At 57.6% G+C, this 27,576-nt stretch overlaps 2 protein-coding genes across 4 annotated transcripts; one reads left to right on the forward strand and one right to left on the reverse strand.

Moving 5' to 3' along the window:
* The first annotated feature begins 1,119 nt into the window (after window positions 1-1,119).
* TMEM132A (transmembrane protein 132A) lies at window positions 1,120-14,156 on the forward strand. Of its 3 annotated transcripts, none has more exons than XM_035012944.1 (11): window positions 1,120-1,315; window positions 3,748-3,962; window positions 4,204-4,422; window positions 5,184-5,515; window positions 6,823-6,972; window positions 8,247-8,445; window positions 8,535-8,678; window positions 10,678-10,880; window positions 11,622-11,901; window positions 12,261-12,452; window positions 12,873-14,156. In XM_035012944.1, exons 1-11 carry the CDS (start codon window positions 1,216-1,218, stop codon window positions 13,914-13,916), a joined length of 3,078 nt encoding a protein of 1,025 aa, XP_034868835.1. In that variant the 5' UTR covers window positions 1,120-1,215; the 3' UTR covers window positions 13,917-14,156. The 3 variants fall into 3 exon arrangements, with proteins under 3 accessions (XP_034868835.1, XP_034868836.1, XP_034868837.1); XM_035012945.1 differs by having other exon boundaries at window positions 8,250-8,445; XM_035012946.1 differs by lacking the exon at window positions 12,261-12,452.
* On the reverse strand, window positions 14,075-26,759 carry SLC15A3 (solute carrier family 15 member 3). The gene is made up of 8 exons (XM_035012947.1): window positions 25,543-26,759; window positions 22,475-22,764; window positions 20,196-20,343; window positions 18,769-18,879; window positions 17,921-18,089; window positions 16,358-16,516; window positions 14,842-14,997; window positions 14,075-14,386 (listed from the first exon to the last, which is right to left on the reverse strand). The coding sequence occupies exons 1-8, from the start codon at window positions 26,080-26,082 to the stop codon at window positions 14,232-14,234; spliced, it is 1,728 nt and encodes a 575-aa protein (XP_034868838.1). The 5' UTR covers window positions 26,083-26,759; the 3' UTR covers window positions 14,075-14,231.
* Window positions 26,760-27,576: the final 817 nt, after the last annotated feature.

Genomic DNA, 27,576 nt, shown 5'->3' on the forward strand with positions numbered 1-27,576 from the left:
TTGGATGGCTTTCATTTGTCCCTCCAGCTAACTCCATTTCTGCGGAGCGGCTCGGTTTTCTTGACTTCTCCCTGCAGGGGCAGCGTGAAGCTGGTAGAAAGGGAGGGAGAAGGGGGAGCAAAAAAGAAGGCTGGTACCAGGCACCCTTCCCTCCTGGAGTGTGAGGGATGAGGAAGTCATGCCCCCTTTACAAAACTTCCAGGAACTGGCCCACACTCTTGGAATAGTGTGTATGGGGGGAGAGCAAGGAAGGGCACCCCTTCCCCCATGGTGGGCAAGAGTATGAAAGGCTGGCCCGCAGGCAGCCAGGAAATTTGCCTGCCCTCCCTCCTTCCCTCACCAGATGGGAGTTTCTGGCACTATGGTTCTCAACTTGGCCCATAGGTTAAATCAGTTGTTTTGTAGAGCGGCCCAGGTGTGGGGGTTTTTTTTGTTTCTTTTTAAGCTGCCACAGAGATGCTAATGTGCAGCCAGGTGCCCTGGTCCGGACCTCTCCTAATTGTCTGGTAGGCAAGGCTGGGCCAGGAGGCCAGGACCTGGGTGGCAGGACTTCCCTCAGGAGCAGAGAGGCCCCCACCTTTCCTAGGCCCATGGGCCTCTCCCAGGGATGGGGCTGGGCCAGCCGTGTGCACCTGAGACCTTCCTCCACAGGAGTGGCCCAGGACTCTGTCAGGGCAGGCCCAGGTGATCCTCACCTGGCCCATTTTGGCCCCTTTCTTCCCCTTTTCCGCCCCTGCAGTTCGGTTCCCCATAGCCCCAAATCCCAGTTCTGATTCAGGTGTCAGATACCTTCACAGGTGAGTTGCTTGTGGGCGGGCATGAGGCAGAGGAAGTGGCTGTTTGCTCCAGGGGCAGGAGCTTCCGAGAGGGAGCCAGCAGAACGCCTCGAGGCCCTCTTAGTAAGGCAGATCAGTCCCCAGGGAAGCGGCCTTCTCCCCGACCTCAAGCACGGGGCGCTCGGGGCTTGGGGATCCGTAGGGCACTAGGACCCGGCGGGGCGGAGGGGCAGCCCGTGTGCCGCGCTCGCTCCCTCCCACCCTCCTGCTCCGGCTCCCGCTCCATTGTCTGGGAGCTGCGGCCGCGCACAAGCGGCCGGGCGGGCGGCGGCGGGGACCCAGCCGGCGGGGTCGGAGCGGCGCGGAGCGGGCGCGGGAGATGCCGGGCGGGCGGGGGCCACCTGAGCCGCCCGCCTAGTCCCCGCCCTCCGCGGAAAGGATGTGCGGCGGGATGGCGGGGCGCGCAGCAGCGGTTCCCCGGGGGCCCTGCGGCCCCTGGCTCTGCCTCCTGGTGGCCCTGGCCCTGGACGTCGTGAGAGGTCAGCGGGAGGGGAGGGGATGGGCGGGGCGAGGGGCGGCTGGGGCCCGGCCGGGCTGGAGGGATGCGGCGAGCCGGGAGCTGCGGGTTCCCGGACTGAGCCCGGAGCGGGGTCGCCCCGCAGCGCGCCCTGAGGGCTGGAGGTCTCACCCCTCGGATCTTCCCTCCAGCCGCGCTCCTCTGTTGCTTCCCTCACTTCCAGAACCCGGCAACTCTTCTGATCCAGGACCAGCCGGGTCCCGGGCTCTCCCCGCCAGCCCCCGCACCTTCCGAGAGCTCCCCCTCCCGCCCGGGCATTTAACCCGGCTGCCCCTGGCCCAGGCGCACCAGCTCCCTAATCTGCGGTCCACAGAGCTGCACCCAAGTGGCTCCTAGTCTCCCCCCTCCGCACCAACGACTCACCCACCGTCGACCCAGCCCCCACGGGCATGGGAAGCAGCCCCTTTGCCTGGGACCTGCGAGGTGTGCAGCCGCCGCCGCCCCCCCCCCCCCCCGGCCCCAAGGAGCATTCTGACCTTGGAGTCTGCGGGGATTGCCCCATCCGTGCCTTCCTGAATTCTATGGGGATCCCCATCACTGGAGGAAGGGGGAGCGATTCCTCTGTGCCCAGGGTGGGGGTCAGACTTGGCAGGGCTTGGCTGCTAGGTGGATGACACCACAGTACGGGGCGGGGAGAGGGGATGCGGTAGGGGGGGGTGGCGGATAGTGAGGCATTCTCTAGCCCCCTCACCCTCACCGTGAGAGCTGAGCTCTGGGTGCTGGGAGCCCGTGGGAGTCAGGCCACAGAGCATCTTGTAATATCCAGGCAGTAGAACAGGAGGAGGGCTGGAGGTCAGGGACTGCCCCCAGGAAGCCATAGTCACTCACCTGTTACACTTGGGGGCAGGATGTGTGGAGCGTCTCAGACACAAGTTCCTTGGTGGGAGAGTCTTGAAGGAGGTTGAGAAACCATCAAGTCCCCCAGCCCAGGATGGGGCAGAGAGGGACCTGGTTCTAGGGCTGCTTTCAGCCACCTGCTCCCCTCCCCAGGGGACCAGCAGGAGCCCTAATAACCTCTTATACAGAGAGATGAAGGAAGCCTTGTCACATCCATTATTCAACAGCAATAACCCCTCCTCCAGACAGCTCACCGCACTTTACAAAGCCCTCCCCTATTCACAGTTGTTACTAAATGCTCATTCTACAGGTGAGGACTCAGGCTCCGAGATGTTAAATGACTGACCCAAGCTTTATTGAGGCAGAATTAAGACGTAAACGCAGTCTTCCAGGCTCCCAGAACATCCTCTCCAGGGAGAGCTGCCCAGCTTGGGGGATTCAGGAATGAGTAGAACAAGTCCCCCTGTCGATAGACAGGAAGACAACCAATTCAGATGAGGCAACTAGGGGGCTGGTGGGAGGGCAAGCAATCAAGAAGGGCTTCCTTAAGGAAAGTCCCTTAAGGACTTTAAGGGCCGGGGGAGGGACCCACAGTCTAGGGAGTGAGGCTGGAAGTGCTCACCCTTGCAAACAGCGCAGGGAGGAGAGGGAGGGTATCCCTCTGGGTGTGATGCCTGAGCTCTGACTCCCAGCTTCACCGCTCTCCAGCTGTGGGATCCCAGGCAAGTCCCTTAACCTCAGCCTCATCTTTCACATCCATAAAATGGAATTAATAGCAATAGAACCTAGTTCTCAGAGTTATACAAATTGAAGAATTAATCTCAAATAGTCGTCTGTGTATAGTGTTCGAAAGTGTTTATTATTACTAGGTCTAACTAATAGTTGGTACAAACCAAGTATGGTCTTAGGGGTCCTTTGCCCTTCTACTCATTGAATATTTTGGCTCTCTCCCCAGGCTCATAGTCCCCCCCCCAACACCAATGCCAATCCCACTTTTGCACTCCGGTACCCAGTTGGGACAGGGAAGAAGGGAGCAAGCTTAGGAAACCAGTGCAGGGTTGCCATGGTGATGATGGAAGGGGAGGGAGGTGGGTGCCCCAGCAAGTCTGGCCAAGGACCCGGGGACAGAGAAAGGGTCTCTCTTCTACAAAGCTCACCTCATTGCCATCTTACTGCACAGACCCTGTCTGGGGAGAACTGTGCCCCACAGATGCCTTGACACCAGAGGCGAGTAGGTAGAGGGCAGGAATGGGGAGGAGATGTTGAGAAGGTTCTCCTCAAGGGAGGAAGGCCTGAGTCTATGGTAGGCAGGAGAAGGAAAGGTTTGGAAGCTGGCATCCAGTCCGAGATGTACGTTCAAATCCTGGTCCCGCCACATGCTACCTCCTGTTTCCCCATCTGTGAAATGGGACAACTTCCCCTATATCCTGGGGGGATGGGACATTTCTAACCTTTTCTTCCTCCGCTGCCCACCACCACTGTGCCCCAGGCTGGAGCTCAGTTCAGCCCCAGCCAGCTCTGGAGCTGTCCTCATCTCTACCCCTTCTCCTTCTTCAGTGGGCTGTGACCAGGACCCCCTGGACCCCGTCTACCTGCCCGCAGCCCTGGAGCTCCTTGACGCCCCTGAGCACTTCCGCGTGCAGCAAGTGGGCCGTTATCCCCCGGCCAACTCCTCTCTGGGCTCCCGATCTGAGACCTTTCTGCTCCTGCAGCCGTGGCCCAGGGCCCAGCCACTTCTCCGGGCCTCCTACCCACCCTTTGCCACTCAGCAGGTAAGGAGAGGGCACCAGGGACTGACTCCTAGGCTCACAGGATGCAGAGCTGAGGTCTGCTTGTGCGTAGCTCAAGGGTCCTCCCCAGCCCCAGCTGTGCTCCACATTTTCCAGAGGGGGAAATTGCAGTCTGTAAATGCTCTGTCCTGCTACACCAGGTCTGGAAGCCTGGTGTCCCATCTTTCCGGATCTTGCTTCCCTGCACCCCCTGCTTTGTTGAGCACCCCCATTCTCCCTCCAGGTGGTCCCGCCACGGGTCACTGAACCCCACCAGCGGCCAGTGCCCTGGGATGTGCGGGCTGTGTCAGTGGAAGGGGCCGTAACTCCGGCGGAGCCCCATGCCCGAGTCCTCTTCCACCTCAAAGGGCAGGATTGGCCTCCAGGGCCTGGCAGCCTGCCCTGCGCCCGGCTCCATGCCACACACCCTGCAGGCACTGCTCACCGAGCCTGCCACTTCCAGGTGAGTGGGCGGGCCCTACCTAGGCCGGCCCTACCTGCTGTGCCAGCCAGAGGGTAGTCCTGGGTAGGGAAGAAAGGGCTTACCACTTCTGGGTGGTTTGGGAGTCCCAGACAAGCTGACTCCATTCCTGTTCTGCTAGCTTTCATGGGGACCCTTTGAAAGGGTTATTTAGGGCGCCTTAAGGAAGTCAGTCCATTGTATATGACTTTGGGCAAGTAACTTAATTTTTGTGGGACTCAGCTTCCCCATCTATGAAATGGAGTAGTAATAATTCCTACCACATATGGAGCTGGGATAAAGAACAAATGAAATGAATGCAATAGCTTTTAGCACGATGCCAATGCCTGGCCCAGAGTAATCACTCAGCAAGTATTTGCATTATTGTTAGTATTACTTTTATAATTGCAACTTACACTGTTTTGGAGTCGAGCACGGGAATCCACCAGGGAGAGGTATTTTGCTTGCTTTGGGATTCTTCGAAGCCTGAGGTATAGTCAGGGTGGTCCTGGGGCATCATTAGGGGGAGGCATTGGCATTGGCTCACTTTGGAATGAGACTGTTCCCCAAAGTCGAAGTGTGGCTTTTGGACGTGTCCAGAGACCCAGCCCCAGTCACGTCACTCATTGACTGTGTCACCTGGAACGTGTCTCTGGCCCGGGCTGGTCCTGCCTTTCATGGACCCCTCCAGCTCTGCGTTTCCTGCCGTGGGTGCTGGAACCCCCTCCCCTGCCGGGCCAACCGTGGCCATTGTGTGTTTGCAGCCCTCCCTAGGTGCCTGTGTGGTGGAGCTGGAGTTTCCCTCCCACTGGTTCTCCCAGGGCTCCACCACGCGGGCCGAGCTGGCCTACACGCTGGAGCCCGCAGCTGAGGGCCCTGGGGGCTGCGGCCCTGGCAGGGAGGAGGACCCCAGGGAACAGGCCCTTCCGGTGGGTGGTGTGGAGCTGCGCCCAGCGGACCCCCCACAGTACCAGGAGGTGCCCCTGGACGAGGCTGTGACCCTGCGGGTGCCTGATGTGCCCGTGAGGCCTGGCCAGCTCTTCAGTGCCACCCTCCTGCTTCGGCACAACTTCACAGCCAGTGTCCTGACCCTGCGGTGAGTGCTGGGCTCCTGGGGAGGTGGAAGGGACGGGTTGGAGGAACCTCTGCAGGAAGACTGGGCAGGTGCCTTCTCCTTTTGGGGTCCTTACTGGTATCCTTGATCGCTGCAAACACGGGCCCACCACACTCCCTCCAGGCCAGGCAAGACCCGGCCATGGGCACAGTCCTGAACTTGGAGTCGGAAGCAGGAAGCTCTCCTTCCCCTGGCACCTCCCTGAGACTCCTTGTCCAGTGGGACTAACATTGCCTGCTTCTCAGGGCAGCTGTGAGGCTCCAGGGAGGGAAAATAGGAGAGGACTTGGAAACTGGAGAGTGCAGTGCCTGGGGGATGGTTAATGCTCTAATACCCCAGGACAGGTGTTCGCTCCAGTCGTGTTATCTGCATGTTCTCCTGCCTGCCTCCTTGCTGCATGTCCCTCACCTTTGGACAGGAAGGCCCTCCTTTTGTGTCTCTCTCTGCAGGAAGTTCTCCCAAAGTAGCCTCCCATCCCAATTCCACTGACAAGGATTTGCGGAGTATGACTCCCCTCTCCCATGTTTGGGTTTGTGTGTGTCCTGTCCCTATGTATTTCTCAGGTGCCTGTCGCGTCCCCCTGTCTCTCACACCCTCCTATGCCCACTCGCACACTCATTAGATCTTTCGCAGACACTTAAAACATGTCCAGGCCTGTGTCTCCACTCTGGAGCTACAGAGGAGCAAGGCCAGGTCCCCACCTGGTGTTAAGGGGCCCCGGCGGTAGGGAAAGGAGCTGTGTGGCCTGCACTGGATTATGTGCTCTGGGAGGTATGAGGTGTGATGGGGGCCTGGGTGAGGGCTGGAGGAAGGAGAAAATTCATCCTGCCACAGGAAAAGCTTTCTAAAGGAAACAGTAATTTGAGTTGCTGGAAGCTTGAAGAACAAGCAAACAAAAAAAAGAGGGGCAGGCCGGGCTGAAGGCACAGGCTGAGCAGACTCAGAGGCATAAAAATGAGCTGGGGTTGGGGGGGAGGAACTTTCGGTGTAACTGAAGCAGAATGACAGAGGGATGTCACAGCCAAAGATGAAACTAGACCAGATCCTGGAGGGCTTTGATGCCGGTATTAGACTTGACCCTGTGGGCAGTGGGTCTTTGAGTCGGGGAGAGCTGTGTGACCTGACCTGCGCTGAGATGGGGTCCTTCTGGACCAGAGGATGGTGAGCAGAAGATTCAGACCAGAGCTGGGGAGGCCAGACAGGAGGCTGATTGCCTTTCGCCCCTTGTGTCTCTCCTCATTCTAGTTCAGCGCCCACCTTGACACACTGGGCCTATGTCCTCTCCCCAGGATCAAGGTGAAGAAGGGGCTGCACGTGACGGCTGCCCGCCCAGCCCAGCCCAGCCTCTGGACTGCCAAGCTGGACCGCTTCAAGGGCTCCAAGCACCACACAACTCTCATCACCTGTCACCGTGCCGGGTCCTCAGGGCCAGACTCCAGGTGGGCAACTCCCTCCCCAGGGGGCGGAGGAAGGCGTGAGCAGATTATTTCTGCGGCCTGAGGGAAGGGGGCTGCCAGGCTGCTTCCCTATTCCCACGTGAGCAGGCACAGAACACTCCTTCAAGGAAGCTGCACAAAGCAGATAGTGATTCATTCAGCTACTATTTATCCATCCCCAGGTACAGCGAGTGTCTGTGATCTCATTCCAGGTGATACCAACCTATCCTGGCTACTCAGTGACAGCCCTCACAGCCACCACCCTGCCTCCCTCAACCACCAAAGGGGTCCCTTTTTCTGGACCGTTAATATTTCAGGAACAGCTCAGCTGTGGTTAACCTTTATGAACTCTCATTCATGTTCTGAACCTGGGCCAAGGCCAGGAGCGTGGTAGCTCCAGTTTGAATCCTGGTTCTGACACTTTTGGATAACCATGGGCAAGCCGGTTAACCTCCCGCGATACCCCCTGCCCCCGACCAGAGCCTCAGTTTCCTTACCTGTAAAGTGGGGATAATAATACACCCCTTAGGGTCCATGAAAATAAAATACTGTAGAGCAAGCAGCCAGCCAGTGCTTGATCAGAGGAACCCGCGAGAGTTATGATTCAGGGGGTCAAGTGCCAGTCCTGGGGCTTTGAAGTGACTCTTCCTCCCAGGGAGAAATTGACCCCAGCTGCTTTATGCCCTCCCCTCCCCCCATGGCTATGGAAGACAGAAGTCTGTCTGGTGGGAGGGCAAGTGGAGGGGGACTAGGGAGGCAGGAGGGCAAGCAGGCTTTCCAAGGGGGGTGGCGAAGTGGCTACATGGATCTTCTAGAGGCCAAGGGCGTATAAGAGCTGGGGCTCTGAGCCGGGATGCTTGAGTTTAATCCCAGCCCTGCCACTTTTCACTCTGACTTTGGGCCGGTTATATGACTTCTTTTGTTTTGTTTTGTTTTGTTTTTGAAGATTTTATTTATTTATTTTGACAGAGAGAGAGAGACAGCGAGAGGGAACACAAGCAGGGGGAGTGGGAGAGGGAGAAGCAGGCTTCCCGCGGAGCAGGGAGCCCGATGCGGGGCTCGATCCCAGGACCTGGGGATCATGACCTGAGCCAAAAGCAGACGCTTAATGACTGAGCCACCCAGGCGCCCCTGGGCCGGTTATGTGACTTCTGTCCCTCTGTTTTTTCCCCTGCAAATTGAGGGTTATCATAGGACCCAGCTCACGAATCTAGGAAGTGCTGACAACAGCGCCTGGCCACTAGCAAGCACTCAGTCTCTCTCTCTCTTCTGGCCAGCAGCCCCCTCGAACAATCCGAGTTCCTGTGGGTGGACTTTTTGGCGGAGAATGGCACAAGTGGGGGCGTGGCAGTCACTCGCCCTGTCACATGGCAGCTGGAGTACGCAGGCCAGGCCCCCGAAGCAGAGAAGGACAAAATGGTGTGGGAGATCCTGGTGTCGGAGAGGGACGTAAGAGCCCTTGTCCCACTGGCCAAGGTAAGGAGTCCCCACCTGTGCCCGGCCAGGCCCAGGGCCAAGGGAGGCAAAGAGCTGGGGGCTGAGCCCCTCCTGAACAACCCCCCCAGGCCGAGGAGCTGGTGAACACGGCTCCGTTGACTGGAGAGGCACGGCGTGTGCCCGTGCGCCTGGTCACTGTGGACAGCGGCGGGGCTCTGGTGGAGGTGACAGAGCAGATCGGCTGTGAGTCGGCCAACACACAGGTCCTGCAGGTGAGTGGCATGTGCCAACCCCGTGTGAGTATGCGCTCGTGTGCACAGTGATGCACAGACGCCCTCCCCACTCGGGTCCCCAAGAGAACAGCTTCTTCTTCACACCAGAAACCTCGTGGGGGGCACCACAGATTCAACTTTGTTTCCACCACCCCTCTCCACAGTCACGTGGGAGCTGTGTCACCCCAGCAGCCACAGCTTAGGCATTTCCATGTTCATTACTGTATTGACAAATGAACTGATGTGGGAGAGTTAACGGCACATACTTTGGGGGCACGTGACTGGCTCAGTCAGTAGGGCATGTGACTCTTGATCTCAGGGTCCTGAGTTCAAGCCGCGCATTGGACATAGAGCTAGAGCCTTTTTTTTTTTTTTAAAAGATTTTATTTATTTATTTGAGAGAGAGTACATGAGGGGGGGAGGGTCAGGGGGAGAAGCAGACTCCCTGCCGAGCAGGGAGCCCGATGCGGGACTCGATCGCTGGACTCCAGGATCATGACCTGAGCCGAAGGCAGTCGCTTAACCAACTGAGCCACCCAGGCACCCGAGCTAGAGCCTATTTAAAAAAAAAAAAAAAAAAGAGTATGTATGTTGGGACCCACAAATTTTGGTTTGAAACCCATCTTTGGAGGCACCTGAGTGGCTCAGTTGGTTAACTGTCTGCCTTCAGCTCAGGTCATGATCCCAGGATCCTGGGATGGAGCCCCGCCTCAGGGAGGGGGGGGGGGTCCCTGCTCAGCGGGGAGCCTGCTTCTCCCTCTCCCTCTGCTGTTACCCCTGTGCTTATGCACTCTCTCTCTCTGTCAAATAAATAAATCTTAAAAAAAATAATCTTTTTTATCAATTAGCTGTGTGATCATGGACTAGTCTCTTCACCTCTTGGAGCCTTGGTTTTCTAAACTTTAAAATGGGAAAATATAAAATGGGAATATATTGTAAGAATTTAAAGCATCCAGGGGCGCCTGGGTGGCTCAGTCGGTTAAGCATCTGCCTCTTGATTTCGGCTCATGTCATGATCTCAGGGTCACAAGACTGAGCCCCACGTCCAGCTCGTCGCTAGACATGGAGCCTTCTTAAGATTCTCACTCGCCGTCTGCCCCTCCCCCACTTCCTCCCTCTCTTAAAAAAAAAAAATTAAAAGCACCTACGACACTATACCAGCAGAGAGCAGGAGCTGAAGCAATGGCAGCTTTTAATACAATGTAATACTTATAGGATGTTAAAAATGATAATTATTAGAGCCTTGTAATGATCCACGAGATTAGGGAAAAAAAGGGGGGCAGGGTAACTTTCTCCATTTTGAAGTTCTAAGAGGGGAAGCCCAGAGCTTGCATTTCCTAAATCCTGGCTGCCTGACCAGAAGAGGTGTCTTTTCACTTACGATGGCACTTTGCCCCTGTGTGAGTGGTTCCCTCCTGAGGGCTCTCGGGTGGGTAGGTCTGTCTTGCCTCTGCCCACCTTCCTGTAGTTGGTTGCCAGGTGGCTCCAGCACAAAAGTCGGAGGCCAGCACTAATGAGCCAAATGTGTGGGTTCGAACTCTCCACTACCAGGAGAAAGATTTTGTTTTTACGCAAATAGTTTCCCCAGCTGAGCCCCAGGTGAACTTGGGGAATGGCTGGTTCCTCTAGAATGGATCTCAAATGCATAGTGAAGCCCTTTTTTTTTTTTTTTTTTTTTTAAGATTTTATTTATTTGAGAGAGAGCAGGAGCAGGGGAGAGGGGCAAAGGGAGAGGGAGAAGCAGGCTCCCCACTGAGCAGGGAGCCATGCGGGGCTCAATCCCAGGACCCTGAAACCATGACCTGAGCCAAAGGCAGACGCTTAACCAACTGAGCCACCCAGGCGCCCCTTGGTGAAATCTTCATACTCTTAAGACATGCCAGTAAAATGCAGAATGAATTTCAGCCCTGCCCCATATGGCAGGGGCTCAGGGCAGCCCTCTCTGCCCTGAGCTCCACACCTGTCTTCCGAAGCTTAGCCCAGCTCCTACCTCCCATAGGTGTCGGAGACCTGTGATGCTGTGTTTGTGTCTGGCAAGGAGAGCCGGGGCGCCCGCGGGGTGCGGGTGGACTTCTGGTGGCGCCGGCTGAGGACCTCGCTGCGACTGACAGTGTGGGCCCCGCTGCTGCCCCTGCGCATTGAGCTGACCGACACCACCCTGGAGCAGGTCCGAGGCTGGAGGGTGCCCGGCCCAGCTGAAGGGTGAGTGGGGGCCTTGGCGAAGTCGCTCTGGGACCCGAGAGATGGTGCAGGGAACACAGCCATGGGCTCAAGCTGGGATCTAAAAACTGCCCTGTTGCTTCCATCCCTCCTGCCCACCTGCCTGTCCCCACCCAGCCTCTGGCCATTTTGTGATCGCCAACCTCCACACTCTCCCCCTCCCATGCCACACTTCTCTGAAGTACAGATCACTTCCTAATTACTGGACCGCCTGATTCATCTTGTTTGTGGTCTGCCCACCGCCTTCACTCTCCTCCCTGAGACTTTAAGACCTGGAAGGCGAGGGGTTTTGTCTATTCTGTTCACTGCTGCGTCCTCAAAGCCTAAGATGGCACCTAGCTCAATAAATATCGAGAGGGTCCCACCGGAGCCCAAGGGCGAGGTGGCCTCAGGAATCTGAGCCAGGCCCCCCAGACACTGAGCACTGCAAGGTCTCCCCCTCGGAGAGGGTCTCCCCGCTTCCCCAAGAGCCAAGAATTCAGATTAAGAGCAAGAGGAGGGCGAGAGCGGCTTGATGGACAGGCATAGGCACCAATTAGGAACGGCGGCGCCGCGCGGACACGCAGAGGGGCAGCTATGCCAATTTGAAGAATGCGCGTCCCTTAGGAGCTGGGGCGAGGGGGGGTGTCTCCAGAGGGCGGGGCCCTCAACGGCTGGGGGCGGAGCCCGAGCTGACGCCCCGCCCCCGGGCCTGTCCGTCCTGCCCCACCCCCACCTCCCCAGAGTGCTGGAACCCGAGGCTGCTGCGGTGGCGGAGGAGGCCGAACGGCGCGCCCGGGGCTGCCGCCTGCAGTACCAGCGGGCCGGCGTGCGCTTCCTTGTCCCCTTCGCGGCCCACCCACTGGACGGTGGCCGCCGCCTCACCCACCTGCTCGGCCCCGACTGGCTGCTGGACGTGTCCCACCTTGTGGCGCCGCACGCACGCGTGCAGGACCCGCGCGTAGCCTCGCTGGAGGGCGGCCGCATCCTGGTGGGCCGGGAGCCCGGTGTCACCTCCATTGAGGTGAGCAGACCCTCATGAGAAGGGCATAGATGGCCCCCAGAATGTTCATGGGCAGGTATGAAGAGTGTCAGAACGGGCCCAGGGTGTACCTGGGCAGGTATGAGCCCAGCGGGATTGGAGATTGGGTGAGAATAGGATGGGGGACACCCTCAAAGCATGAAGGGCTGGGGTTGGGTATGGAGGGACCAGGCCTTGAGAGAGGAGGGAACTGTTCCCTAGGCATGGGGGTCCCAGTATGTATAGGTCGTATGGAGTGCAAAGGGTGGGGAAAAGCAGCATGTGCAGATGATGAGGCTCAGACTGGAGAGGCTCTCTGTGTACTTGCCCCCCCACAACTTGCAGCTCCCTCTCACCCTCAGGTGCGTTCCCCACTGTCTGACTCCATTCTCGGGGAGCAGGCATTGGCTGTGACGGATGACAAGGTCTCGGTGCTGGAGCTGCGGGTGCAGCCGGTGATGGGCATCTCACTGGCCCTGAGCCGGGGCACTGCTCACCCCGGGGAGGTCACAGCCACATGCTGGGCACAGTCAGCCTTTCCCGCCCCAAAGCAGGTGACAGCCAGGGGTTCAGGGGGATGAGCTCAACATCGCCAGGTGGGGGCTAATGACAGGGGGATGGGAGGCACCTGGACCCCTCACCTTAGGGTTTTCAGAATGAGGACTGACTGCCCTGTGAGGTAGTGAGCTCTCTGCGGCTGGAGGTGATCAAGCAGTGGCTGGCTGGAGTGTGGCAGTGGGAGGTTGGTTAGATGGCTCTGAGGACCCTCCTGATGACTCAGACCCCAGGGCTGAGTGGCAGACAGGTGATTGACGCATGTCCCCTCTCTCCCTGTGTTTTGTCCATCTGCCCATGTCTGTTTTCTCTCTGATCTCTCCTCCTTCGTTCCATGTGGCCTGTCTCTGTGGGAGTGGTCTCTGTGTGCATGCGTGCGTGCCCTCGCATGTCTCTGCCTGTGTCCGTGTGCCCCACAGGAGGTGGCCCTCTCCCTCTGGCTGTCCTTCTCTGACCACACCCTGGCCCCCGCTGAGCTCTACGACCACCATGACCTGGGACTATCTGTCTCAGCCGAGGAGCCCGGTGCCGTCCTGCCAGCCGAGGAGCGGGGTGCCCAGCTCGGGGTGGTGGTGAGTGGGGCAGGTGCTGAGGGGCTGCCCCTGCATGTGGCTCTGCACCCGCCTGAGCCCTGCCGCCGGGGCCGCCACCGTGTGCCCCTGGCCTCTGGCACCGCCTGGCTAGGGCTGCCCCCTGCTCCCACCCCAGCCCCTGCCCTCCCATCCAGCCCTGCCCGGAGCTCACTGGCCACCGAGGCCAGCATGGGTGGTAAACGATGGGAGGCAGGTGGTGTTGGGGGCAGCGGGGGTGTGAGAGGCAAGTTTGAGCGGGCAGAGGAGGAGGCTGGGAAGGGGGCAGAGGCTGGAGAGGAGGAGGAGGAGGAAGAAGAGGAGGAGATGGTCCCCGCCCCACAGCGGGTCACCGACCTAGAGCTGGGCATGTATGCTCTGCTGGGCATCTTCTGTCTGGCCATCCTCATCTTCCTGGTCAATGGTGTGGTCTTCGTGCTGCGCTACCAGCGCAAGGAGCCTCCCGACAGTGCCACCAACCCTGCCTCCCCCCAGCCCCACAACTGGGTCTGGCTGGGCACTGACCAGGAGGAACTGAGCCGCCAGCTGGACCGGCAGTCCCCCGGCCTGCCCAAGGGGGAGGGGGGCTGCCCCTGCGAGACTGGGGGCGGAGGGGAGGCCTTGCCCGTGGCCCAGGCACCTGCTGGGGGCACCACCAGCTCCTCGAGCACCCTGGCCCGGAAGGAAGCCGGGGGGCGGCGGAAGCGGGTAGAGTTTGTGACGTTTGCGCCAGCCCCCCCAGCCCAGCTGTCTGAGGAGCCCGTAGGGGCCCCTGCCGTGCAGTCCATCCTGGTGGCGGGTGAGGAGGACATCCGCTGGGTATGTGAGGACATGGGACTGAAGGACCCCGAGGAGCTACGCAGTTACATGGAGAGGATCCGGGGCAGCTCCTGACCCTCCCCAGCCCGCCTGGCCCGGCACTGTCGGCCGCCAGCCCGGGCAGCTTCCTGCTCACCCTCTGGTGCTTGCGGATCCAAGTCCCCTGCCTGGCCTCTCAAAAGGATGCCCACCCAGGCCCCCTCTGCCCTGCCCGCCCCCGTCATGGACCATGCTCGTGAGGAAGGGCTTACGCCCCTTATTTATGAGAACCATTTCATCCTAATGTTGGGTACAGAATAAACTCAAGGAACCCCCACTGGGACTGTGGCTGTCTGTGTCCTGGGGAGAGAAGGGAAGGCGGGGGGGAGGAGGCAGGTGGGGGGAGGGTGTTCAGCCCCTATCCCTGCTGGGACAGCTCTGGGAGGTTGGGCCCTGAGCTACCCTCTTGTAGCGGCCAGCGATCCAGATAAACAGGAGGGCCGTGGCGGCCTGAATGCAGGCCAGCAGGAAGAAGTAGAGGTCCATCCGGCAATTGTTGATGTTCCCTGGGGAAAGGAGGGGTTGGCATGAGGGTCGGGCAGGGCTTCCCCGAGACTGGCAGCGTGGGCAGTGGGTGGGCAGACAGCCCTCTCACACCTGCCGGTCGCCAGGGTTTCCTGTGCTGCCGGCAAGTCCCTGTGGGCTATTCTTTCAGGGGTTTAAAACACAAAGACCCCAGAGAAAGGTGACCCTTCAGCCAGAATGACAGACTTCCAGAAGCAGGAAGGAGACTTGGAGGTCTGCCAAGTTCACAGATTCCTTTTTGACAGTTAGGGAAACTGAGGCCCAAAGTGGGGAGGCCACGTTGTGGGCGACTGGCCAAGTTCAGGCTAGAACCCAGTTCTCCTGAGTCCAGCCTGCCACTTCGCTCTGCCTGGGGTCAAAGCACTTAGTAGTTGCCACAGCCTTTCCAAGCCTCCCACCACCCACATCCCGCTCCCAGGGAGGGCCCCACACTCACCAAAGTCCTCGGGGCAGTAGAGCCAGCCCCCGGGCAGGGACAGCAGTGCCACAAGGCTGGAGCCCAACAGCGAGCCCACTCCCGACAGGCAGAAGAAGATGCCTATGATGGCACCCTGCATGGAGCGCGGAGCCTCGGAATACGCAAACTCCAGGCCTGCAGAGGGAGGGGGGAGAGCCAAGTGGACGGTGGAGGAGCAGAGATGAGGCCCACCCAGCCTCCATCCTGGCCTCCCCTGCATGACTGCCCACCACGTGGCTAGGACGACACCTGTGCCCCCGAGACCCCTTGCTCTGCCCTGCTCATTTATTCCCCTGGTTGAACACCTCCACCTGGATGCCCCCACATTGCTCTGTCTCCCCTCCTCCTCCTGGGTCTCCCATTTCAGGGATAGCACCTCTCTCTCCCCTACCCTGTCTGCCCGCCTTCAACATCATCACCAAATCCTTTTGATTTAGCCTCAGAAATATCATGTCTGCCCTCCCTGTTCCCTCTGCCCTGGGCCAAAGGGTGGCCCTGGTCTTTTACTGCCCAGCCCCTGCAAATGCCTTTTAATCACCCCCCTGCTTCCTGTCTTCCTCCTCACACAGCTAGATGGGTCTGTCTAAAAAAATCTCTAATGGGATCCTTTCCTGCCAAAATCCCCATGGTCGTTGGGGGTGAGGGGCGGGGGGCCCTGTTGCCCTCAGGAGAGACTTCAACATCCATCCAGGTTTGGCCCCGTACCTCCCCAGCCTTCCGCACACTCCCTACAAGGCTTAGCTCTCCGCGTCTGCTGCTCCCCCTACCTAGGACATCCTGCTACCTGCTGAGTTCTGCCTTCTCTGCCCACCTGCCCCTCCCCCACCTCGTCCCAGGGACTTTCCCTACACCCTAGAGCCACCACTATAGCCCTCCCCTGGGTTTGCTGTCTGCGTGACTGTCCCCCCAGCTCTGAGTGAGTCCCACCAGAACCTAGCCCCGGGCCTGCGGCTGACTAGCTGCTGCTTGGCTGAATGAAGAGCCCACCCCCACCCCACAGCTCTGGCTCACAGCCCGGCAGCGGGGCACACAAACGTGCTGCATTCTTACAGCACAGCGACCCGGGTGCCGCGATGGAGATGAGCGAAAGGAGGCTAGAAGGACTCCCTCTGCCCAGGGGCCTCGGAGAGGGCTTTATGGAGGAGTTGACATTCAGGCTCAGCAGTGAAGGGGAAAGAGGAGTTCACTTTGAATCTGAGGCACGGGGAACTGCAACCACACAGACACAGGGGATGAAGGACAGGGCACCAGGGACGATGTGGGAAGTCGGTAGGGAGTGCCTTAATCACCTGCAAATCTCCAGGGCCGATCACAGTGCCTGGCACAAAGCGGGTGCTAACAAGTCTCCACTGGGTGAATGCGGCCCCACTCAGAAAACCTGGCCTTCCTCCACACCCACGAACTCCGGAAGCTGTGCCCGTGAGACCTCTGACTTCGAGGCAGCACCAGGCAGAGCCCATCACTGGTGCGAGAGCAGGGGAGGGGTCCAGGGTACCTGGGATACTGGCAAAAATCTCACTGATCCCGATGAGCAGGTACTGAGGGATCTGCCACCAGATGGACAGTGGAGCTGCGTAGTACACATCCTTCCCGATCTGCTGGGACACCGTCTGGTTGCGATGGATGTACTGTAAACGCTCCATCTCCAGGCCTCCTGGTGGGGGACGGGGGGGGACTATAAATAGCCAGGCCCACCATCCGCAGCTTAGCCCAGGGCAGAGCTTGGCACGTGGAAGGTATTCCCTAGGTAGCCTGTGACAGAGCAGCAGGAAAGGAGAAGGACACTGGCCTGGGGGCACGGTGGAGGTCCAAGATACGAGTTTCAACTCTGACTTTTGCCTTGGCTGCTAGGAAGCTCAGAATGAGGTTTTGCACTCATGAACAGGACCAGCTTGCATTAATTGAGAGCCTGTTATGTGCTGGGCATTTAATATGCATTCTTGTAAATGAAGAAAGACAAATTTAGGTTAAGCAACCAACCCAGGGTCACCCAAGTTGATGAGCATAGTTGGGGTCTGATTTTACAACTGACCCTATTTCCCTAATATCACGAGACTTCTCTACTATAGCATCCAGAAGGGTTTCTAACCTGGCTTTCAAGCTTACTTTTATCTCCTTCCCCTTCGTTGCTTAGAAGACACTGGATGTGGTGGGAGGAGACGCAGGTTCCAATCCTGAGCCCTGGCACTGGTTAGCTGTGTGACCTTGAGCAAATCACTTAACCTCTCTGAGACCCAGTGCTGTTACGCAAGAAGTAGGAATAAAAATCCTCGGATTGTTGTGGGGATGAACTAGGACAAAATGCATTAAAGCGTGGAGCTGAAAAAGAGGCTAGTTTGGTTTTCGTCCTTGCAACACAATACTGGTTTTTGAGCTTTGAGTCCCCTGGGTCCTCCTCGTGATCCAGACACAGTGCTGGGTGTCTCACAGACTTCACCTTTTTTAATCCTCACAACGCTCCTGCTAGACCACATTCCATGAGGGCAGAACTCGGGTCCTGCACCGGGGCTGAACGAATTACTATCCCCATTGCAGAGTCGGGGCTCAAAAACACTAAGTCACTTCAGGATCACTAAGTTACCGAGCGTAAGGGACGGAGGTTTGTGCAGTAGCATGAAAGGCTTCTTTACCAGAGCCCCTTTGTCATAAATGGGCTTCAAAGCCTTTTGAACTAGAAGAAGGAAGAGAATAAATGATAAACTCTTTAAAAAAAAAAGTGGCTGAGTGTCTGAAAAATTCTTCAGCACATTGATTGGGTGCCCATGTGCATTATTCATAGCAGTGAATGAAAAAGAAAAAAAAAAAAAAAAACCTGCCTTCAGGGAGCTTACATCCCACAGGAGAAAATCTTTTTCCCTCTCGTGGCCTGAGTTCCCTCATCTGTCAAGATGAGGGAAGGCGGGACTAGAGGAGGAGGGTCCCCTTCAGCTCACAGTCCCTGGGAAGCCAAGACGGATGCCCATGGCGGGAGGGTGTGCGCGGCGGGGGCCAAGGTTCCAGCATCAGCCCCAAGTGGAGCCGGCCTCCCTCCCGCGTCCCTCCACTCGGGCCCACACACCTGCCACAAGGACGGAGGCAAAGCCGAAGAACATCCCCAGGGCCATCTTCTGCAAGGCCGAGGGAAGCAGCTTGCACTGCTGCAGTAAAGGGTCGAGCAAGTGGTCCTTCACAGGCACCAGGATCAGCACCACCACGACGTTGGCCAGGAGGAGCCAGGCTTCTGGGATCTGGGCAAGAGGGGGCCAAGCAAGGCAGGCTAGCAGAGCAGAAGGCGCTCTGGGCGGGAGCTGGGGGTGCTGGCCTCCGGACTGTCCCTGGTGACCCAGGGTAAGCTCTTTCCCCTCTCTGGAATGCACCTTCCTCAGCAGGGTGAGTCGGGGATGGGATTAAATCAGAAATGGCAAATTGGTTCCTCTGGCTTCTGTCAGTGGGTGGTAGCTGCCTGGAACATTCTCAGGCTCAGCATGAAAACGTGTCAAGATGGATTAGTGATGTCTGCCCTGGGCAAGGAATGGAGGTATAGGGGCAAAGGTCATTGCTCTGCCAGCTCTGAGGATCTTTGATGTTATGAGTCTTGGAAATGCCAAGGACCTGATTTGGAAAGTTCTGGTGAAAGACAGACATCTGGGCATCCAGGGTTCCCAGAGAGTGAGGGAAGTCAGGGTAGAATTGAGGGACCCGAGTGCACCTTGCAGGCCCTGAGGCCTGCCTCAGAACAGCAGTGGGTGGGAGCGAAGCTGGCCTGAATTCTTGGGCTGGGGCCCAAGTGTACCCATCTTCCTGGGGCTTTTCATGTTCCCTGAGGAACCCCTGCACCTGGGCATGGAAACTTCATTTCCTTCTGTTTGCAGAGGAGGCTCCCAGCACCGCCTGCTGTGGGGGCTGAACACACGCCTGGTCTCTTACCTTGTAGCTGCTGCGCTGGGCTCTCAGAGCCATGGAGCTGTTGGCAGGGTGGTCTGGGAAAATGTTCGGGATGCGGAGATGAAGACCCTGCAGGACATACGTGGACTGCATCTGCCAAGAGAGATGGAGCCGTGGCTGGAACAGAGCTGGCCACCTCACCTCCAGCCCAGGAGACCGCCAGCTCCTAGATGGGCGTTCTTCGGAAGGAGCACAGGATAGCTGGGCAGCTGTCCTCTCTGGGACGTGACACCCCTACTCTCCTTCCTCCTCAGGAGCCAGGCTCGGTCGGGGAGCTTCCTTCGCCCTGCTCCCAGGCCCGTGAGCTCTGTGAGCAACCTGATCCCAGAGCCTGGGCACAGCTGGTCTGACTCACATTTGGTGTCTCCAGGGTCTGGCACAGAGGAGGCGTGGAGAAATGTTTGTTGACATGGGGAAGATAATGACATGGCTGTCCCCACAGAGAGCTCTCATTTGATACTGAGGCCAAGCTGCGTCCCACGGGCTGACAGCATAGGCCCTGCATAGGCATCCGCCCACCAGAATGGCTCTGGGCAGAGCTGAAGGGTCAGGCTCAATGCAGGGGGATCCGGGAGAATCCCCCAGGAGGGTTTGGGGTGGGGGAGGACACTCGGGTTGCTCAGGACAGCAGCTATGGACCAGCAGCTGGTGTGTAAGAATGTCAGTATTCTGAGAATCGGCCGTGGACACACACACACACACACACACACCCATGTCCCTGTCCCCTTGCCTCTGTGTCACCCCCAAGTAGCAGGCTGGCCCTGCATAACCCCCATCTTCTATAAACGCAAAACAAGCTTCCTAGGAAGGGGGTATGGAAGGCAAAGACCTTGTCGTCTGGGGGTTAGAAGTTGGGGTTAGGCACCCTCAGGAGGTGGTGGGAAGCAGCGGGTCTCAGACCTGGCTGAGTACCAGTCTCCCCTGAGAAGTTTATCACTCTAGAGACTTCCCCAGCAATTCTTTCAGTAGTCTGGGGTGGGACATGGAATCAATTTTAAAGGCTCTGCAGGTGGTTCTGAAACACAGCCCGGGTGGGGGATCACCACTGTGAAGTATAGGACGCTCTGAGCTTACCCTTAACTGGCTGTGGGGCATTGGGCAACTCTGGGCCTCAGTTGCCACGCCAACGAATCTGACTGTTCTAGAGCTCTGAGAGCCTCCAAGCCACCCGACACATGAGGCCCAGACAGACGGGGTGACATTCGAGGCACTGGGCCTCAGACCCGTCTCCAGAGTTCCTCATGCTATTCATTATCGGGATGGCTTTGTGCCAGGCCCCACATAGCCCCAAGTCACACTGTGAACCCCTGCCTCCCTTTCCACATGCTCTGGGCTTCTACGGTGAGAGCTGAGGCCCGTCAGGGGACCGGGGAGCCCGTGCCCCCAGAGTGAAAGGGCCGGGTGCTCACCTGGAAATATACCATCCAGTAGGGCACCAGAGTCACCATGACGGGCAAGATCTTCACCAGCACCTGGAAGTTGGCCATGTCCTCTTGGGGGGAAGGGCCAGGCTGGGGAGACCTCTGGTCAGGCAGCGGTTGGGTGCCTTGAGGGTCTCTGTGGGGCCAAGGGGGGGACGGCAGATAAATAGCAGCCCCACTGCCATCATTATCCCCTAATTTAATCTTGCTCCCCTATCACCAGTGACTTTAGCATCACCTCCGAAATCACTCATCTCCTCCCTCCACCATGAGCATCACCTTCTCCATCATCATCATCATCATCATCACGCTCCTCGCCATCATTGTTGTTAGTGAGGCGATCGCCCCCCAAAGCCAGCCTCCCGCCGACTGTTCATTACACTCCTTGTCACTGTCCTCACTCTCCCCTCCTTTCTCACACAGGTGGCTGATCAAGACCCCTCCCACCCTGGAGCTGAGGCCCAGTGGTCTGGGGGAAAGTAGACTAGGGCCTGTGGCAAGTGGAGTGTTGGGGGATTTTTGGCCTCACAGCATCCGCATGCTGTGGGAAGCAGGGAAGTCCCAGTCGAAGCCTGACTCAGAGAGAGAGGTCAGCCTGGGTCTGATATACGCCAGAGCTCCCCCACTTGCTGTCTCCAAGTCCACCCTCTTCAACAGGGCAACATTATAGTCCTCTCCCTACCTGACAGACGAGGAGGGAGGCAGCCGAGAGGTAGGGGTGCAGGGGAAATGATCAGGAAACAGGATAGATCAACCACTGCTGTGACCTTCCCCCTTTGCCCTTTGTCCTGAACGGTTTCTAATCTCTTCTTGCTCTAGAGCCTTGCTTCATCCTTTGAGATGCCGAAAGGGGTAACATCAGTGCAGTCCTTTCCAAAGATGGGCCGCTATCAGCTTCTCCCCTCCCAGGATGCCACTCCTCCACCCATGGGCGATCCGCCCCCCTGCCCTGGAATCTGGGCCGGCCTTGTGGCTGACCCACAGAATGAGAGGAAGTGATGGCTCTGGGACTTCAAGCCCCGTAAAGGACTGATAGCTTCCGCCTCCTTCCCTTTGGAACCTTCACTCTTGGAAAGCTCCCTCCTCTTGCAACCCAGACACCTTGCCGCGAGGAGCTCCAGCCACAGGCGTGAGGCCACATGACGGGAGGGGGACCTGACGTGGACTGCCAGCCACATAAGTGAGCCATCTTGGATGTTCTAACCCCTTCAGGTCCCCAGATGACTGCAGCCCCCTCCTCCCTCCCAGTGACATCACAAGAAGGAGAAGAACTGCCCGGCTGAGCCCAGTCACCCACAGAATTGTGACAGGTAAGAAAACATGGTTGCTTAAGCCACTGAGTTCCAGGACAGTTTGTCGGCCTGCACTGGGTCGTTAAAACAAAACCCCACAGCAATGCACCAGCTTGGACAAACATGTCCTGCCCCTTTTCCATCTAGAGCCTACTGACAGGCTCTGTAACCGGCTCCAAGGTCCGGACACAGGTTTGCTTAGCATAAGTCGTCAATTCACTTCAGGAAGGTCAGGGGCCATAGGAAGCCGGTGTGTATGTGTGTGTGAAGCTGTTCAGAACCTTCCGCCCTGGGATGCAGGCTAATGGAGGGGGGGCAAGTTTGGCTGATTTCTTAGACTTTCTTTTTCTTCTTTTTAAAAGATTTTGTTTATTTATTCGAGACAGAGAGTGGGAGAGGGAGAGAGCCCAGGCAGGGGGGCGGGGCAGAGGGGGAGGGAGAAGCAGGCTTCCCGCTGAGCAGGAAGCCCCACTCGGGGCTCGACCCCAGGACCCTGAGATCATGACCTGGGCCGAAGGCAGATGCTTAACCAACTGAGCCACCCAGGCGCCCTCTTAGACTTTTTATACTTAACACCAGCGTGGCATTGGATTACTTATATTATATCCCAACGGCCTTGGCTGGTACCATTGCCTCCATCATCATCCCCACTGCCGTTGTCGGTCACCACCGACTTATCTTCGCTGCAGCTGCTAACGAACACCTCCACCTCGACCTCGACCATCATTGTCAAGACCACGAACAGCCTCCCACTTTCTACAGTTAGTCCATCAGTACCGCCGCCACCACCACCTTGACCTCCGTCACCATCCTCAGTCACAGCGGTCCGCTGTGGCCCGGGCACAGCAGGTCGTCATAAAGGGCCACCACGGGAGCTGACCCAGAACGTTCTTCCACCTGCACCGTGCCTCCCCGGGAGGAGCACGGCACGCCTCCAGGCTCTGTGGCCCCCTTCCCCGGGAGCCCCTTTCTTACCTGGCAGAGTGTCGGTGCGACAGCCGGGGACAGCAGTTTTGGAGAGCGAGTTTAAGCATAGAGGACACTTGGCTGCCTGTGGGGGGCTTGGTGATGAAGATGGGGGTGGCAAAGAGGAAGATGAAGAAGGCCAGGCCCAGGCAGCCCACGATGATGCTATAACCCAGCAGGAAGTCGATGTTCTGTTGGATAAAGGCCACCACCAGCAGCGACAGCACGGCGCCCACGTTGATACTCCAATAAAGCCAGTTGAAGAAGCGACGGCTGGCATGGCGGCCAAGATCCATCACCTGCAGGGCAGGGATGAGAGTAAGGGAGGTCCAGGGGCACCCTGCCACGATGTCCCTGCACCCCTTTTCCCACAGAGGCACTTCCTGGGTCGGAACTTTCCTGGCCCCTGGTCACTAAATAGACACTCAGTACATATTGGTTGATTGAATGAATAAACCTTTCCCTTGGGAGTCACTTGTTAATGATCAGGACAGTTTGGCAGAGCTGTTTTTTCATGCCCATGGCACACAGTGCTTTTTTATTTTCACCAAGGAGTGCATACAACAGATGTCTCTGATGCCACTTTGTTCATTTCTGGTTGATTTATTCTTTTGTCTTTGACTGAACAACCTACAGTATGTATCACCTTTATAATCAGAAGAAAGCCAGTAAAGATCAGGTCTGTTTCACATTACTAAATATGATGTATGTGTATTACTGAAAGAACAGTTTAAAGTTTAATTGAGAATTTCCTCTGCAACTTGGAGATGCAGAGTTTTCTACTGTGGCCCATTGGCCCATCCCTTCCTCTCCTTTTGCTCCCTCTGTTATATGCCCAGTCAAATAAGGTTGGCATATCAGGGAAAGCAGGGGCGATCTCGGACACAGCCCCAAGAGCGGGTTCTGGCCTGATGAAAAAAAAAAAAAAAGGCCCCCCAGCAAGGGCAGAAAGACTGAAAATCTTTACCCAGGATTTGGATCAATCTGCAACAGTCAGGCCCCAGGCCCCCTTCCGGTCTGCTGGCTCGGGGCAGCTGCACTGGCTGATCCCACCTCTCGCAGACCCTGGTCCCAGATTCTGACCCAGCAGGTCTGGGGCAGGGCCCAGGTGCCTGCATTTCTAAAAAGCAGTGAAGACTAGAGGTCAATTTTCAAGGTGATTCTGTATGCTGTTACACCCGTCACCCTTTCAACAAACCAACGCATCTCAAAATCCACTTTTCTCCTTTTTGTCAAGCTTTACATTCTGTAATTGCATTGGGGAAAAGATAAGTATTTATTTTTCCTTTTCCAAAGGTAAAATTATAGTCCATACAGATGCATGCCCTTAGAGACTCTGAGGGGTCCTCTAGGCATTGCCCGGAGAGGACCATGTCCACACGATGAAAATGTTTGCTGTAGACTTTCGAGCAGAAAATTGAATAAGTCCCATTATGTGCAGGCACTTCCATTTATTAATTGGATGTAAATGAATATGACAATCGCAACTCTAAGGGGAAGACCAGGCAGCCCATTCAGGATATAAATGAGCTCTCCCAAAATGAGCACTTTGTCAAGAATGATGGATGGCCCTTTTTGAAATCAGCAAGTGTGTTAAAAACGCGGCTCCTGGGTATGGCTGTCTGCCAGATGGTGCCAACCCTTCCCACCCACACACCCTCCATCTGACTGTGCCCCTGAATTCTGTAACAGCCCCTCACTGCTTTGGTGTACCTGCTCCGGTTACCCACCCACTCTCCACTGTAGCCAGAGACATTTTTTAAAGAACTCAAATCCAGTGATGTCCACCCCTGCCTGAAATCATTTCAGGGTTTCCAACCTGTCCTATGGGTCAGGTTCAGACCCCCTAGGGCAGCCTAGGGCACCTGTAGGTGTAGTGGACGTCAATGAAAGAGTAGAATGAAGGGAAGAAGAGAGATTCCTATTGGCAGATGTTGGGGGTCTCCTAATCCAAAGGAAGGTCAACAGTAGCTGAGGAATGGACAGGCCTCCCTGTGGGCACCAAGTCCCCCATCATCAAAGGAACCCAAATAGGCTGGATGAGTCAGTCCTTGGTAAGGACACTGGAAAACATGTAAGATGTTGAACTGTGGGTGGCAGCTGGATGCAATGATTCTTTGAAAATGTTCCCTTTATGATGGTGAATACATACAATTAAAGAACATTTGAAGAACAGAGGCGAAAGGGAGAAGTACAGTAAGTCCTGTGATCTGATCACACTGTTATTACAGTCTTTTCCGGTTTCTCCTTTTAGCTGACTCCTACTCTTTCATAGGGCTGTAATCATATTCTGTACTCAGTTCTGCCTTGCTTTTGCTCACTAACACCACATGTGGTTGTTTTAATCCTATTACATATTACTTAAACGTATTGTCTAATATCCCACTGAGTAAAGCTATCAAAATATAGCCATATCGTTAGGCCTTCGCTCTTTCATTCGGTAAACACTCACTGAATTTCTCCTGTGTGCCACGCCCACTGTCCAAAAGCATACAGAGAAAGGCTCAGAAGTTGAGATATTTGCCCAAGAGCTCCTGGCTAGTGAGTGGCAGAGCTAGGATCTGAACAAGTCTGCGGGACCCCCACCTCTGGCGCTGCTGGTTAGGAAGGGGCTTACTCCTTCCTTAGCCCCCAGGTCCCTAGGGCACGTAAAGCTGGGGCTCGTGGTGGGGCCTGAAGTCCAGCTACCCTTCCTACTCCTTGACCTGCTCTCTCTGTGACCTTGGACAGGTTGATTCATATCCTGAAACCTCAGTGTCCTCGTCTGTAAAGTGGACATAATAATACCACCTACCTCCTGGGTAGTTAAGAGGATGAAAGGAGTGAAAACCTCGAAAGCAGCGCAGAGTCCAAGAAAACCAACTACGGTTATCACCATGGTGGCCATCGATATTGTTTGAGTCAGCGCCCCCTCTTCTTTCCAGTAAGGAAACCGGGAGCAGCGAGGGGAAGCGGTTTGTCTGAGGTCGCTCCTGGCTCTCGGCCTCGGCCCCCACGAGCCTCGCGGGCCCTGCGAGCCTCCCCGGGCCTCGCGGGGCGCGGGGCGCGGGGCGCGGGGCGGCCCGCCCGCCACTCACCTGGTCCGCCCCGAAGGAGGTGAGGTTGCTCCTGATGGAGCTGGCGGCCAGGGCGAGCAGGAGCAGCCCGGAGTAGAGGGTGGGCGCGCAGTACGGGGTGGGCGACACGCGCGTGCAGCCGGGCGACGGGCAGGCGGGCCCCAGCGGCGACGCGGGCACCTCCCCGCAGAAGGAGCGGCGGCCGTCCCCGAAGGCGGTGGCGGGCAGCAGGCTGGAGGCGACCAGGTAGAGCAGCAGGCTGAGCGTGACGGCGCGGTAGCGGCCCAGGTACGCGTCGGCCAGCCAGCCGCCCACGGGCGCCAGCAGGTAGGAGGCGCCCAGGAAGACGAGCGCGGCGCGGGACGCCTGCTGGCCGTCCCAGTGGAAGCTGGCGCTGTTGAGGTAGAGCACCAGGTTGGCCGAGATGCCGAAGAAGGCGGCGCGCTCCAGCGTCTCCACCAGCAGCACCGCGGCCGCCGCCGTCCGCCGCCACCGTCGGGGCGCCCGCGGCCTGCGCCCCAGCAGCGGCCGCCGCTCCTCCGCGGCGCCCGGCGCGGGCATCGTCCGCCTGCCGCCCTGCCCTGCGGCCCCGCGCGCTCAAACGGGGCGCCCTCCTTTCTCACCCCTTGCGGCTGCCCCGCCTTCCTGTCCCCTCTGCCTGTCTTTCTCCCCCCCACCCCCACCCTGGCCGCAGGGGCTGCCCAGTCTCTACCCCCGCCCCGTCCCTAACCCTCAACTCTGTCCTCTCTCCTCCATCCACCCCTGACTCTGCCGGCCCCCACTCTTTCTCCCCCTCCTCTCAACCCCACTGCCCCCGCTGCCGACCCTTCTTCGCCCCGTTTCTCTGCCCCTCCCCCTCCTTTCCTGTTGATCTCCCCGGTTGGTCGCCCCGGCTTGCTCAAGTGTCGTCCCTCCCACCCGGGACACCTGGCGTACACTCTGGGGAGGGGGCCCTCCCACGGGGCCCGCTCTGCCCCCAGCGGCCTGGCTGCCTGCTCCACCGCCTCCTTGCCCACCCCCCACGGCCTCCCCTGCCTCCCCTGCTCCCCTCCTCCCCGGCCCCCCGTGGCTCTCCCGTCCCGCTCAGCCTCTGTCCAGCTTTCTGCTTCTTGAGAAATTCTGGGCTCTCCTCGCTTCCTCTTTCTGTGGTAGGGCTGCGTCACATGGTGCTCTGGGGAGCTTAGGAGAAATGAAAGCCTGGGTCACAGGGTCTCTGCCTGCCCAGTTTTCTAAAAACTTCCCTCCCAGCCTGCTCTTCCTACCCCCACCTCTGGAGCCTGGAGGAATAGTTTCCATCTTTCGCTTTCACTTCTTCCCTGGATCCCACTTGGGCTGCATCCTCTTCCAATCACAATCCAAAGCGACAGCAACAGAACTGGAAATGCCATTTGCATCTTTTGGTTCCCCCCTCCCGGTCCCCAGGAAACTTTACAGATGCAGCGACTGAGGCCCACAGGACCTGTAGGAAGGGAGGGTGGGGATGACTGCTCATGATAACTCAACTGGGGGTGAACCACCAATGGGGCTCTTGAGTGACAGGGGAAGCTCTCGGAATGCAATTCAGATTGTGTAACTGCTGTTGGGAGGAAGGAAGTGGGGTCACCTTCAGGAAGCATGTGGCACCATAGAGGGCCCACAAGGGAGTCAAGATTGGGAGCAGAGGGACCTCAGACTTCATCCAAACCAGGCTCAGCACTCCCTCCGCAGAGCCCCACAGCACGCCTCTGACCCCTGCCCTCCTCCAACCTCACCAGAGCCCCATAGCCACTCAAGTCCAGCCCCAGGGACCTTCTTTCTGCTCCCCTCACTGCTGAGCTCTGCCCTCTGTTAGAACTGCTCTTCCTCCCGAGCTCTGCATGGCTGCTCTCTTCTCTTTATCCGGATTTCAGCTGAAATGTCTCTTTTTCATAGAGACCTTCCTGGTGGACCTAAGTAGTTGCCTACTGGATTCCCTCCACCTGTCACTCTGTCTTGTGTTCGTGTCTTCAGGGCATGTAATACTCATCCGGTTACTGGTTTATTGTCTTCCCCAACAGAATAGAAGTTCCACTGGGT

Source organism: Mirounga leonina, unplaced genomic scaffold (genome assembly GCF_011800145.1).
Source record: "Mirounga leonina isolate KUSES-001 unplaced genomic scaffold, KU_Mleo_1.0 Mir_166, whole genome shotgun sequence".
Classification (NCBI taxonomy): Eukaryota; Metazoa; Chordata; class Mammalia; order Carnivora; family Phocidae; genus Mirounga; species Mirounga leonina.